The sequence below is a fragment of the Petromyzon marinus genome, chromosome 5 (genome assembly GCF_048934315.1).
Source record: "Petromyzon marinus isolate PM22_M1 ecotype Great Lakes invasive population chromosome 5, UKy_Petmar_22M1.pri1.0, whole genome shotgun sequence".
Lineage (NCBI taxonomy): Eukaryota > Metazoa > Chordata > Hyperoartia > Petromyzontiformes > Petromyzontidae > Petromyzon > Petromyzon marinus.
The window spans coordinates 3,091,418-3,105,936 of record NC_133671.1 but is presented as its reverse complement, the minus strand read 5'-3'; the positions used below and the strand labels follow the sequence as shown (position 1 = coordinate 3,105,936).

General features: G+C 53.2%; 1 protein-coding gene across 1 annotated transcript in view; it reads right to left on the bottom strand.

Annotated features, from left to right (window-relative positions):
• Positions 1-5,015: 5,015 nt before the first annotated feature.
• The window catches only part of LOC116938942 (volume-regulated anion channel subunit LRRC8A-like), a 34,457-nt gene continuing 24,953 nt past the window's right edge, over positions 5,016-14,519 (bottom strand). The window contains exons 11-16 of the mRNA XM_032946699.2: positions 13,669-13,845; positions 11,591-11,776; positions 10,329-10,433; positions 9,737-9,922; positions 8,741-8,882; positions 5,016-8,079 (exon numbers count right to left, since the gene is read on the bottom strand). Of these exons, the coding sequence (XP_032802590.2) occupies positions 7,661-8,079; positions 8,741-8,882; positions 9,737-9,922; positions 10,329-10,433; positions 11,591-11,776; positions 13,669-13,845 (1,215 nt within the window). The 3' untranslated portion in view covers positions 5,016-7,660. The remainder of the gene's footprint in view (positions 8,080-8,740; positions 8,883-9,736; positions 9,923-10,328; positions 10,434-11,590; positions 11,777-13,668; positions 13,846-14,519) is intronic.

Sequence of the window (14,519 nt, the reverse complement as noted above, 5' to 3'; positions counted from 1 at the left end):
CAAGACTGACCGCTAGGGTCCTGTCGTCTCGTCTGTTCTTCCAGTCTGTAAATCCGTCCTGAAACCGTGTTGACTATGAGTCAGAGGTGAGGCAGATGCTGGGTCGGGTACAGGCTGCACTTTGGTTTATTGAAAAGGAAGCTGTTATTGCAATGCTCTTACTACCGCCTGTACGGACCTCCTTAGGTTCCCATTCGAGCTTGCCGATATCAGTACGTCATCCAGATAAGGGTAACTACACGTTACCACAGATAGTGTAGTAGAATGACACTACTGTGTTGGCCCGGTATGGGGGCTGTAGGCAGTCGTCACGAAGGTCGTGTCAGGCCGTGACACTCTGCGTGAACCCAACAGGATACGTGATCAGATAAAGGGGGGCCAGGGGCCCCAGGGGGGTCACGTGGTTGGGGGCTTGGACCTTCCCGAAGGATCAGGAAGTGGGGTGTGGCCTGGGGCGGAGTCGGCCACGCCGGGGTGGTTATAAGCAGGGTGTGGACGGAAAGCTGGGCTGTTCTGCTGGGTCAATTCTGGGATAAAGCCACCATCTACGATCCTCGGTCTCTGGAGGGTAGGGAGGGGCTGGGTGGGGAGGGTGGGGCTGGGTGAAGGGTGGGGCTGGGTGGGGGGTGGGAGGGGTGGGGCTGGGTGGGGAGGGGCTGGTCACCCCGTGGTGCCCTTATAAAACTCAACGCTTAACCTACTCACGCCGGCTTGTGCCTGCCCTCACAGTTGGGCATATTTGCGGAATACACCACGCCGCCGTTCACCCTGGCCATTGACCGAGCAAACCCAACGTGATTGTTTTTTGTTTTAATATAATTTTATTGTATTTCTACATACGTGACTTTACCGAAAAAACCAATGAGTAATTTTATGCAGTCACGAAAGCTTTAATACTTTATTATCACACTTCTACGGGGAAGTTACCATTGTAATTATGTGTAAGATGTGCCCTTTTTTGAGCTGCCGTTTTGTATTTACAAGAGGTGATCATTTTTTGAGCTGCCGTTTTGTATTTACAAGAGGTGGTCCTTTTTTGAGCTGCCGTTTTGTATGTGTAAGATGTGCGTATTTGAGCTGCCGCTCTCGCTCTGGCCCCTCCCCCCCTCCAACCGTATTTCCTATTTAAGCTCCTGTTCATCCCTCCGGCCCCCCCCCCCTCTCTCTCTGCCTCCCTGTCCGTCTTTCCTCCCTCCTTACCTCTTGGTGGACTTGTATATGTATTTCTACTGACCGTGTACCTCGTATTTTTCATTCTATCTATGCTGGTATGTGCAATCCAAAGGTTGAACACGAAATTTAACACTCTTCTGAAATTCGTGGTCTGTCAGGAAGTGTCTAACTGTGTTGTTGGCCTGACTGGATGTGCTTCACATGTTTTTTCAGGTTTGTTGAATTCTCGTCTCTCATCTTTTTGTTGTATTTACCTCCGTGATTTGTTCTTGACACCTGATGAAGATCGCTTGCGTTGTGATCGAAACGGCGTGATTGTTTTTTGTTTTAATATTTTATTGTATTTCTACATACGTGACTTTACCGAAAAAAAACAATGAGTAAACCCAACGTTCCTACCAGCTCCCTCCGCAGGAATGTGTTTTTTTATCCAGTTGACAGCCAGTCGCTCATTCACTGGGTCTTGACTGTGGAGCCCGAGGTTTTTTCCAATATGAACCATCACATTCACATGTATGTGTAGCGGCATTGTTACACGCAACATGTATACCTACCTGCATAGCAGTATTGCATGAGTCACGACTACAATAACCGTTGACCAGGGGTGAGGGGGCCAGAGCCCACTGAGGGAGGGGGCTGGGGGGGGCAACAGTTGGACCCAGACCCTCCCGAGACAGGACGCTTGGGAGAGGAAGGATATAAAGGGCAGCAGCAGCTCTCCCAGCATGAGCCAGTCCGCACTCACCCCAAGACTCAAGACATCGAGATAGTGCCCTGGGACTTCCAACCTCCGGCCCTTGTCAGTGCCAGGTCCGAACAGCCCAGTGGCGGTACCCGTTAAGCAGAGTATAGTGTGAGGAGGGCACACTAAGTATGAGGACGTATCATCCTCTAGGCTATCGGGTGGGAGAGGCCGTTACCTCTCTTTTAGGGATGTTCTCTGACAGAGTAAATAAAGTGTTGCCTACGAAGAAGTCTCTGCCTCCTTTCTCAACACTACATATGCATTTAAAAGGGCTGAATTATAACATGTCGAAGTCCTAAGCTATGTCAAGCTTAGGGTTCATATTTCGAAGAATTCCCGAAAAGTTTTTTTAATTAACAGCAATTTACTGTAAAACTTGATTTTTTTTATTATTTTCACATTTAGAGACCTCTCATAATGCGAGGCCCTAAGCTGTAGCTTTGTTAGCTTCTGCCAAAATCTAGCACTGGCCATTTAGTCATCTGAAGTCGAGGACTGGTCTGAAACTTAAGGATTTCACCACCATGAAGAACCTGGAATACAATCCTGAACGCTTCTGACCTACCGGAATATCCTCTATGGCCTCTGTCTCCAGAGACGTCAATGGGCCTTTCATTCCCAAACTTTTTTCATTCTGGAGTCGTCTGGGGCCCTCTATTCCACCCATGACTGATGGGAGTCTTGACAGCTCCAGGTCGTAGACTCTGCACTATCGTCTGGATGACCCATTTGTTTCTCGGGTGGTCTTTTTCCATTCTTGGACGAACTGTGCGGAGCGCGATGGTTAGTAGAAGCATTTGGCAAGTGACTCTACGCGTGTTTGCTCTGTTCAATAAACACACATGCAAATAACCACGCGTCTGAGACTTCTGTAAATCCGGTGGCAGCGGAAGATTTACCACTAACATGCCACGTTATGGAAGGATAACCCACCAACGGCAAGATCCAGCGCGAGTTGGATAAGTTGAAGGGGCAGCAGGAGGGGCAGACATCCCGGACCTCGAATCTATACGGCATCAACAAGATGTCCTCCCCGAGCCAGCGATGCTAATGGAGAAGATATTGATTCTCCGGACATCCAGCGTGCGCCATCCATCCAATTGCAGAGCCTTCGAGTCGCTGCTCACAAACCGTAATGGGATGCTCGTCCTGCCAAACTGCGCCTTCCGCCAGCTAGGTGGGAAAGCCCTCGACTCCATGGTGTCGGAGCGCCTCATCGCTTACGCGAGGAGGGCCTCCATCGTTCTGCCGGCAATGGAGGATGGACTCACACACCTCCCTGTTGGTGGCCAAACCCCCCCCCCCCATACGCTCTATGGGCCCAGCACAGGTTGTAGCGCGCACGGGGGGACTAGGGGTCACACTCGTGAGGAGTGTAAAGGACGACCCACACAGGGGACAGCAGGCAGGATTACTGCGGCAATTTCAGAGACGGAGCACCACATACACGTAGATGTGCCTCCTATTAGACAGAACTCGTACAGCGAGCACCTCCACGAGGCGGCACAAGAGATTGCTACAAGCCGTCATCTTCCCTTTCACCAGACCATGGGGTGCTCCAGTGGTACTCGTCAAGTAATCGGATGGCTCGGTCAAGTTCTGTTGCCTTTTGGCACCCCGAATAAGGTGACGTTAGCCGACGCGTTGCCCCCCTGCCGCAGATTTAGAATCAGAATATGTATTCATACTGAAGGAATCCGATGACTATAAAGAATGTTACAACAAATACAAAAGCACAATAGGAGTGCAAAGTATACGACTTGGTAGTGAGAGCTACGTTTTCAGCACACTAGACCTGTCCTCCGTTTTTTTTCAGCTTCCTCCAAACACAAGATAGCATTCTGAACCCCAGGACTATTCCACAGCAATTGTTTTGCCGATGAATTTCACGACGGCTCAAGCCACACATTCCAGAGGCTGCTGGAATCAGTCCTTGCTCGGTCTCAAATGGGAGGTACTGTATCTCTCATATACTCAAACGATGTCAACATACTGCTGGATTATATTTTTCCGCCTGAGGACGACCGCTTGTGTTGCGATCGAAACGTCGTGATTTATTTTATTTTATACCAACGTGACTTTACCGAAAGAACCAAAGAGTATGGATCCCTGCAGTCACGAAAGCTTCAAATCAAGATCGATGTCATCATGTTCAGTTGGCTCGTTTGAGGGGCACTTAAGTCGCTTACGCTAGGCATTGTCGAGGGTTTCGAGAGGCTAATGTAAAAGCTCAAAACTTACAAAAAAATGCCGAGCAGTGAAGGGGTTGCGACAGACCCGGCAAAAACAGCATGCATACGAGACTGGTCCACACCTAAGACCATGCCAGAGATTGTGCAGTTTTTTGGATGCTCGTCTCCTATTGCTGCCACTTTGTGCCGCAATTCTCGACCGTTGCAAAAACCAATCTACACGTGCTCACGAGAGTAGGTCAAAGGTTCCCTTGGGGTTCGTCAAAGGCTACATTTTTTGTTAAGCTGTGGCCTCACCTCCTGACTTTTCCTATCCCGTTCACCTTCATCACAAACGTGAGCGACGTTGGCTACGGGGCGGTATTGTCACAGCTACAAGCCCCAGGGGTCGGGAGGTCGTTATCGCATTCAGGCCACACCGCCACTGCCCTCGACGGGCTCGGCACAAATTCAGTCCAGACAGACCACGCCAGCATTGCAGTACACAACTACGCATAACCAAATGCATAACGTGCTTGCTAGAGTCCTCACGCAAAAAAAAAATCATCGAAATGGCTCAGAACGCGCAAATGCCCGACGGCTCTCGTCTTGCTTCGCCCAGTCGTCGGCCGAGTGCAACCACCCGCAGACACTGCTCACACATTGGAGAGATTGAAAGCGATTCGATGCAAGGCGCTTTGAGAGAGGACGGTAGAGGCCCTTCTGCACTGGCAGGAAAGTGATGGGCTGCACCTTTGCCTTGTCAAACGTCTCTCTGCTTCCCCACAAAACGTGGGGGGGTTCACGGATTATCCGCCAAATAAAGCTGCCTCCCCGGCTAAGGCCTCCCCGCCTCCGCGTGGACAGTTCTCACAAAACAAAAAAACAAACTGCAATTCGAGAATTTAAATCAGGACTCGGCAGGGTGTGTGAGAATAGGCATCGTTTGCATATTTATTTTTTTTGACAAAAGGGACGCCCAGTATGTATGAAAATTAAACCGGAAGAGTGAATGCGACACTGATAAAGAGTGCAAAGTTGACATCATGCAAAACTTACTTCACTAATTAAGCTCACAATTTCCACAACCCTGCTTGAATTCAGAAACCAAACATGGATACAACTTGGAGCCTTTGGGTACATTTTAATGATGCTAATTTAAGTTCTCAAGTCCATACTGTCCGTGGATCTCATACCAATTCCACTATTTAGCGAGGTAAGAACACCTGTTACAATAAAGACCTGGGTAAACCAATTATGTTAACATACCAGTGATATTCACGCATACGTGTGCTGATGAATTGGCAAAGTCCTGCTCTTACAAGGTCACGGAGTCTTTAATCACATTTACTTGGCAACTGGCAAATCCCACTTTTCAACTCTTTATAGACTCCGTGCTCAATTTCTCCAACGCAGACTCGAAATAAGCGTGCTCAATTCTTGAGCGCACCCACGCCAAAGCGTTCCTTAATCCAGTCAATTGCACGGCAGTGGGTCAGCACGATGGAATGCACGGGCCCCAACGTCTTGAACTCCAGCGTTCACAACCGGCGTTCGTCTCCAACGGAGTCGCAGAAGTGCGAGGCCGCCAGCTCTGTCTGGGGTAGAGTTTTGCGCTTTTGACATTGGTCATGGATTTGCTTTGGAGATCAGGGTCACCGAGAGAATGCATGCTTTGTGATGACGACGATCAACACAAATTAAACTGACACTGCACAGGCATCGTGACACACATTTGCCCTAAGTATATCGATCGAGCAAATATAAACATGATTAGAAAACAGCTCTGACATAACTGCATGACCAGAGAGAGTCAGATAAAAAATCCTACTGAAAATAAAATGTATAAAAGTGTTCATTTAAAAAAATTAAAGATGAGAATGTGACAAACTGTGCAACGAGGCTAAACAACTTTTGAGAACCACAAGGATGTCCGTTTTGCGAGTTCATGATGTGCTCTCGTGCATGCCTTTTGGCCATGACAACTGCGATGATTATGGAGACAATCAATTGGAAACAAGAATAATAACAAGGGTCAAGACACAACCAGAAATAAGGGGCATTGCAGAGGAGAGGGAGAGAGAGTGAACCCTCTAGATTCTCCGAGGGCTCACCCACAGCAAAAATGCACATTCAGGTTCAATCCTTTCAGCTTTGAATGCAGGAGAATTATCCAAAGTAACGTGACGATTGAACGTAGCCCAGTTGCTACTGGCTCCTTTGCCCATATGCCCAAAATTGCGCGATCACTGGGAGTGTAAATCCTGCTGCTGCGGTTGCCGCTGTGGGCAATGCAGTGCCACACAACCTGTGCGCGTTGGCACAAAGTCGTAACCCTGAGTGCATTATACTGTATTCATATTCTTAGCTCTTTCGGTAAAGTCACATGATACTGCTTAAACTTCATGCCACGTTCAGTGACAACCTGCACTCTCTAAGCGCCATGCATTATTAGGACACTACAGTGATAACTCATTAAGATTAGTGTTTGTGCGTGTGTTTTACACACACCGAAATGACAGCCGGCATATACCTCATTGGCATCCTAGCTAGGGGTCGCCGTCCTAAACCCTCGGCAACTCTTGAGATTACGGCTTGTGCTGCGTGGGTACTCATCACGAGAAGCCTGCCGATGGCACCTCCTCCGTCACATGCTCCCCCCACCGTCGCTGTCGGGAGATCCTTGCTCACAAACCCACGGTGGAGCACGGTTATAAGACAAAATTAAAGCTCAAGATTTCGTCAGCTAGACACGGCATGATATTTTCCGAGAGCTCGGATGGGCAGCCTGCGCATCTTTAAAAACATACATTTAAATAAGTTCTTTCACGACACGAGACACCGCCATTCTCACGCGAGACCTGGGGGGGGGGGGTGGGGGGGAGGGGCTCCAAATCCCGCGTACCGCCCTCCCACCCCGTAGCCTATCGTCGTTCCCCCGGGTCTCCCTCGCGAAGGTGACGCGCTTTCGTAGCTCGCGCCTGGTGAAAGGTGCTGCCAGGCAGACGCAGCGATTCAACGTGAAGCGCGCGTCCACGCGCGCTTACGTGCGCGGTCGTCAATCATTATTTACGGAGGCGTCGACGCAAACCGCGACTTATTCGCAGGCACTGCTGGTTGAAATGTTAGCCAGCGTACACTTTAAATAACAGATTTGAACGTTATATTATGAACAGGTTTTTTTTTTAATGTGTATTGCATATTTTTCTGCATACGCGAGGGCGACTCATGGAACTGCTCACGAATTGTTATTTTGCGAATCAAGAAGTTGCCTCATTTTCCTTTCATCCGCTATGTGCAGCAAAATGTGCAGGAAATATAAAAGTCGCCGTGGAAGCCGAACGGTCGCTTCCGCGGCCCAATGGCGGCGACCGTCCCAGACGCTTCCCGCAAGCGTCTGCGTAACCCCTCCCCCCCCGCCCCCGACCAGAGCGTGCGCTCAGCACGGGTTAGTTACGGCATCGCGGCCTCCGCCAAAGGAGCCGCCACCCCTTCCCCTCTGGGGCCTCATCTCCAGGATGGGCCTCGCCACCGGAGGAGCAGGGCCTCCGCGCGAGCGCGGGATCGCTCCCTAGATGCCCTTCCTGCCTCCACCGCCTGCCGGCGCCTTGTCTTGGCTCACGCCGTCGTCGCCGCCGTCGCCGCCGCCGCGAAACGCCTCGCTCGCGCGGCCGCCTCCGTCGCCGTCGAACGCCTCCCCCTCCCCGCCCCGGCGCTCCGTCTCCTCCGCCGCCGACTCCCCGCCGGCACCCCGGCGCGCATCGCTCTGCCCGTCGCCGCCGCCGCTCTCCCCGCGGACCGCGGCGCCGCCGCCGCCGCCGCCGCCGCCGCCGCCGTGGTAGGGTTCCGAGCCGGCGCGGTAGGCGGTGCCGGGCGGCGCGTGCAGGTGCTGCGAGACGTCTGCGGGAAGCGACGCCAGCAGCTCGGCCTCCACGAGGAGGCCCGCCCGGCGCAGGGCCGGGCAGAGGCCCAGCTCGGCGGGAAGGCCCTCTGTTGGCATACACGGGCATGGCCGCAAACGTTAGGCACGCACACGGCCACGCACAGAAACACAGCGATGCACGCAACCGCGACCGCGAGCACAACAGCCACCATTCACCACTGTGCCAGGCCAGGTGCACTTTGAGACCATGGGAAGACAGGTCACGGGACAGACCCAGGTGCCGTGGGTTGAATGGCTGAAATGACTGGCAGATGCACCACCTGTGCCCCCTACGAAGGCGACTGCCTCCAACTGACCAGTAGCGTCTTTCACGAGTCTTCTCCATAGACACTGCTGGTACCGGTCATCGGCAAGTCCACTCAGCTTCACATCCTCCTGTACCACATCACTCCATCTCTTTTCTAGCCCATACCGCGCCCGTCTTACCCCCTCGATCCGGCCGAACAAAAGCTGTTTAGGCATGCGGTGGCTGGGCATGCGGGCTACATGACCCAGCCAACGCAGCCTTGCCTGCCAGAGGAGCTCACCGATGGGACAGTGTCCAGATCTACCACACCCAACCACGACCACGCACATAACCACAACCAACACACGACCACACACACACACACACGATGCACATCCCCCGCATTCCAACTCATAGCTCGCGTAGTGACAAGCGGCGAGATGGAATGCCGTTTCCCTACGATGGTAAAAGGAGCCTCTCACCCAGTGGGTTCCCCGTGAGCTCGAGCAGCGACAGGGAGGTGAGCGCGCCGATGCCGGGCGGGAGCCAGGTGAGGGCGTTGTGGCCCAGCATGAGCACGCGCAGCCTGCGGCACTCAAACAGCTCCAGCGGCAGCGCCTCGATCTGTCACGTGGCAATCGGAATCAGAATCGTTATTTATCCTGGGGAAGTCCGATGAGCTATGAAGCTCGTTTTTTTTTTAATAGATGTTCAGTAGCAGCCGCATAGCCACACATCACACACGACTACACAGAACCACACACAGCCACACAGCCAAACGCAACCACACACAGCCAAAGCCATATACAGCCACACAGAGCCATACAGAGCCACACACAACCACAGGCAGATAGCCACACAGAGCCACACACAACCACGGTCATATATAGCCACACACAACCACAGAGGCGCACACACAGCTACACAGCCACACAGAGCTCCACACAGCCACACGCAACCACAGCTACATAGAGCCACACAGAGCCACACACAACCACAGTCATATATAGCCACACACAACCACAGAGGCGCACACACAGCTACACAGCCACACAGAGCTACACACAGCCACACACAACCACAGCCACATAGAGCCACACAGAGCCACACACAACCACAGTCATATATAGCCACACACAACCACAGAGGCGGACACACAGCTACACAGCCACACAGACCTCTACACAGCCACACACAACCACAGCCACATAGAGCCACACAGAGCCACACACAACCACACATGACATGCCAGGCAGACACTAACCACACAGCCATGCCCTATGTCTGCGTGCGACAACCACGACAATGACCGACACGTTAATTCAAACCCCACACCCCCGCCCCCCCATCCAACGCGATTCAAAATCCGAATGAAACGCATTTCCCGTTACGGTGAAATCCAACGGCCGGGACCCCTCCGCGGTCCCCCCGGGGGGCTACGTCGCCCGCGGCCGCATTAATCCGCCGCTCGCCGTCACCTTGTTCCCCGTGAGTGCCAGGTGCTGCAGGCTGGCGAGGCCACGGATCTCCCGCGGGATCTCGGTGAGGAGGTTGCGGCTGAGCTCCAGGTGGCGCAGCCTCCGGCAGCAGGAGAGCTGCGCGGGGATCGACTGCAGCTTGTTCCTGTTGAGGTACAACCGCTCGAGCCCCGACAGCAGCCCGATCTGTAGCGCGCGCACGCACCGCACATGCACCGTGCACGGCACAAGCACACAGGGCACGCACAGTACATACCGTCGGTGAGTGTGTCACCCTGCTCATCCGAGGCACACCAGCCTGCGCACTTCACTCGCTTGCTCACCGGCGGTCGGCCACCTCCTAATCACTCTGATATCGCCGTTCCCGTGGGTTGCCGTTCCCGTGAGCTTCACCCCATTGATTCACTCCAGTCACTCACTCACCCTCCAGCAGTCAGGCACCTCCTCATCACTATTCTATTGCTAGTGCCGTGGTTACCGCTCCCGTGAACTTCTCCCATTGGACTCATGAATGGGCATACAGAAGACGCGTAATGATGCAGGTGGACAGCGCGATGCTCTGCCGAGGAACGGATTGCATGTGATAAGTTACCTGGATGGGCAGGTAGGCGATCTGGTTGTACCACAAACGGAGGCAGCTGAGCCGGTGTAAGTGCTGGAAGCTGATGATTTCTTCCACCGTTTTCAAGTTGTTTTCCTAAAAATGTGAATGAGATTGCTGCTGTTACCGTGGCGATCAAATTAACAATCGCGTGACATTGATAATAACTACCACAACCACGCAGCACTGCTCCACGTAACTTGAACCAAGCAAGTCATCTCCTGCTCAAACAAGCAACGAGGCATTGGTGTTCATCTCCTGTTTACAGTCCTGAATCAGTGGTGGAAATTACACATTCCTATGGTGGCAGAATAACACCATAGCTATACTACACTAAACTATTTTTTATTTTTTTACCAGCTAAGGCCCACTGAGCTATACAGCTCTTTTTCAAAAGCGACCTGGCCTCAAATGATAGTCCAATGAAGTGGCTTATCGTGTGGAAATGTATAGAGAGGATAATCACTGTTGACTTCCCAACAAAGTGGAACTCTTCTCGTTTTATCGACCCCGGAAGGATGATGAGCTATCAACTGGAAGAGCCGGATTAGTAACTCGAGAGCCTCACATTTTGAGATGATCGCCCTGCAGAGAGAACAGCGACTGGTGAGAGACGCGGTGGTGGTGGTGAACTCGGTGATAGTTCGGAGGTGGTGGCGATAGACTCGGTAATCGGTGTGGTGGTGGATTCGGTGAGCAATGTGGTGGTGGACTCGGTGATCAGTGTGGTGGTGGATTCGGTGAGCAGTGTGGTGGTGGTGGACTCGGTGATCGGTGTGGTGATGGATTCGGTGAGCAGTGTGGTGGTGGGCTCGGTGATCGGTGTGGTGGTGGATTCGGTGAGCAGTGTGGTGGTGGACTCGGTGATCGGTGTGGTGGTGGATTCGGTGAGCAGTGTGGTGGTGGACTCGGTGATCGGTGTTGTGGTGGACTCAGTGAGTAGTGTGGTGGTGGTGGACTCGGTGAGCAGTGTAGTGGTGGATTCGGTGAGCAGTGTGGTGGTGGACTCAGTGAGCGGTGTTGTGGTGGACTTGGTGAGCAGTGTGGTGGTGGTGGTAGACTCGGTGAGCGGTGTTGTGGTGGACTCGGTGAGCAGTGCGGTGGTGGTGGTGGGACAGGGCTGCACAGAGGAGATGAGCACCGCCTGGGCGCTCATTTGAGCAGGAAATCAATTTGACTTTTTGTTTGACAGCCACCACACAAAGCCACCAGGCCAGGCCCCCGCACTGCCACCCACCGCCCCCAGCAGGCACCTTGAGGTCGAGCTCCTGGAGGTTGGTGAGCGAGAAGATGGCGTGAGGGATTCGCTCCAGGTCACAGCGACTCAGCTCCAGCTCGCAGAGGTTGCCCATCTTCTTGAGCGAGCTCAGCACCACGAGCTTGGAGCCCTCGTTGTTGATGGAGAGCTTCTGGAGCTGCGCGCCCACGTCCACGATCACCTGCGTGGGGGGGGCATCGGCCGGTCACGTGGAGGAGCCGTGGTGGAGCCGTGGAGGAGCCGTGGTGGAGCCGTGGTGGAGCCGTGGGAACCGCGCACGTGGCAACAGGGCGACGCACGCATGCAGAGAGATACGTGGCATGCTGTGCGTGGCGCTGCCTGTGCGAGTGACACACAGCTGCGTGTCGCTCTGTGATTGACATGTGTATGAATCGGGACATCTGTGAAAAAGAGTTTCATCGGATTCCTCCAGCATTAATACATATTCTGATTCTGTTAGCGCGCTGCGATACGAACACCGGTGAGCCGAGTTGAGTTTCCGCTCACGGCCAACACCAGTGACGATCATCTGAAACGGTGCTGAGGTTGACTCAGCCTTGAATGAGTACCTCGTGCGGTGTGTGAACATCATCACTGGGGAGACAAAGGCGGCCGGGCGTGGTTGCTGGCCACCCACTGCCTCCGTGTGCCGTGCCGGCCTTCATAGGTGCTGCTCGCTAACAGCACTTGCCCCAACAGTCTGTTGAGGCTATAAATCAAAGTCTTTGATTTGTGTAAATGTATCAATATATAAGCAAGCAAATCACCTCTTATCCATATGTCTCTCCACGTAGAAAATACTTGCACGCCCTTGTAAGGGGAATGCATAATTTCAGCTGCATTGAATTAAAGTAAGAAAACTCAGGACCGGCTTCAACATTCAGCGCCTCGTCTGCAGTCCGGCTTACTTACAGATAGGTGCTTGTGGGCAAGTAGACGCGTGCCACACTGTGATGAGCGGTGACCGCATGTGCATGTGTGCGCGCACCGGCGCTTGCTAACAGCCCTTGCCCCAACAGTCTTGGCAGTGGTGGTCCAGTGCTTCGTGAACTGCGCTACAAACCCGTTGTCCTGAAATTGAGTTCTGCTCACAGCTAAAATATGTGAACCTCATAATGATAATTTTATATTTATATATTAATAATTTACTTATTTATCCATGGAAAGCCACACTGAGGGGGGTCCTGCATTGAGTGTTTATTTTATGATATTTTCAGCCGATTAATGATAAGTGTTTTTTTTTTCACATAAGTAGGAGGAAACCGGAGCTCCCAGAGAAAACCTACGCGAGAGAGGGGGCAACGCTCTATCCCTGTACAGCTGTAAACGGATGGCGATTAGTCCCACTCACCGTACTGCCGTCTCCTGGCGAGTGAGCTCATGGCACCTCGACGCCCACTGGCAGGGAGTTTCACATCACGCGCAGTGATGCATCAACCCTCGCCACTTCCACAGTGCCGGATTATAGGCCACGTGCGGCACCACCGCCTGACTAACCCGCCCTGGGCTTAACCTCGGTTGAGACAAATGCGGCTGGGTGTGGAGCTGGCCATGCCACCCTCCTCTCTTGTGTGCCGTGCTGTCCTGAACGTAGGCACTCGCTGAAAACCACTTCGCGCGAAGGTCTGTCAAAGACCACTTGGGGAATTCTGCAGCCTGCGCGGTGGTGCGCGTACGTACTGTATGTTGAACTTCTTTCGCACCGTACGTAGCCAACCGTAGCTCATCGGTGGTGTGGGGAGGACAACAAACTAAATACAAAAAGCAGTTCGAAAGAGATGTGTTTTCAATCTCGATGATAACTGCATAGCCCCTGTGGCTTCCTGACATCAGGAGAGCATTCCAGACGGCCGCAGAAGCGCACGTGAAAGCGCGCTATGCAGTTCGATGGCGAGCGAGCGGCCTCTTAACATGCGAGGACGACTAGAGTTCGCGTGAAGACGGTGTGCGCTCCTCGGTGTGGTGCGTGCGTGCTGCACGCACGCGCTAATGTTCAACTTTTCTTGTAACGGAAACACAGCCAACCGTGCTCACCAGGGGTGCGTGCGTGGCGCGTGGCGCGCTGGAGCTCACCTGCGGCACCTTGCTGAGGTTGCTCTTGATGCGCAGCGTGCGCAGGCGCCGCAGCTCGCGCAGCCCGTCCAGCGAGATGAACTTGTTGTGCTCGTCGCTCAGGTTCCCCGTGAGGTGCAGCTCCTCCAGGCTGCGCAGGCTGTACATCCAGCCCGGGATTTCCTTCACGTCCGTGAACTGAGCACACGCGTTCGCCGCCACGTTTCATTGGAAATTTAGGAGGTGGTGGTGGTGGGGGTGCAGGCTGCGGCATGGCACCCGTGCAGGAGAACACGAGAATGCTCGCGGGTGAACGTCGGCGCCACCACGCTGCGGTGACGGAACTAAACCGACGTGTAACGTGACACGAATACCTTGCTCGCACAAAACACACGAGTGACACAACTTGAAACAGGCGCCTTACGAACACAAGCCAGACTATTCTATTCTTGCGTATGGTAATGTTTCTATTCTCGCTCATATCGACGAGTCTGCTGGCCACGGAAAGAGGGCTTCCGTAGAGAGTTGGTGCCATTTTCGTGTTCCTCATCCTCTGCTGAAGGAGCGCAGATGAGAGTGGGTAGAGTGGGTTTACGATGCCGTCCGTGGTTTGTGTTGCAAGGCCCACGATCGCGCGACTGTGGCCTGTCTTTAACGTATATCTTGTGGGTCTCTATGTGGCGTTTCTGCGTTGTTTCTGTGCATCTCTATGGGTCCTGCTGTGGTAGTCACGCGCACGGGCGGAAGCTGCCGCTTACTACAGTTTTTCCATTGCACATTTCTGGCGCTAGAGTCCACCGCCTCACAACAGCTGCCCCCGACGGTGGCTACCAGTGACAAGCGGGCCTAACCTGAGTACCGAAGCCTCGTAT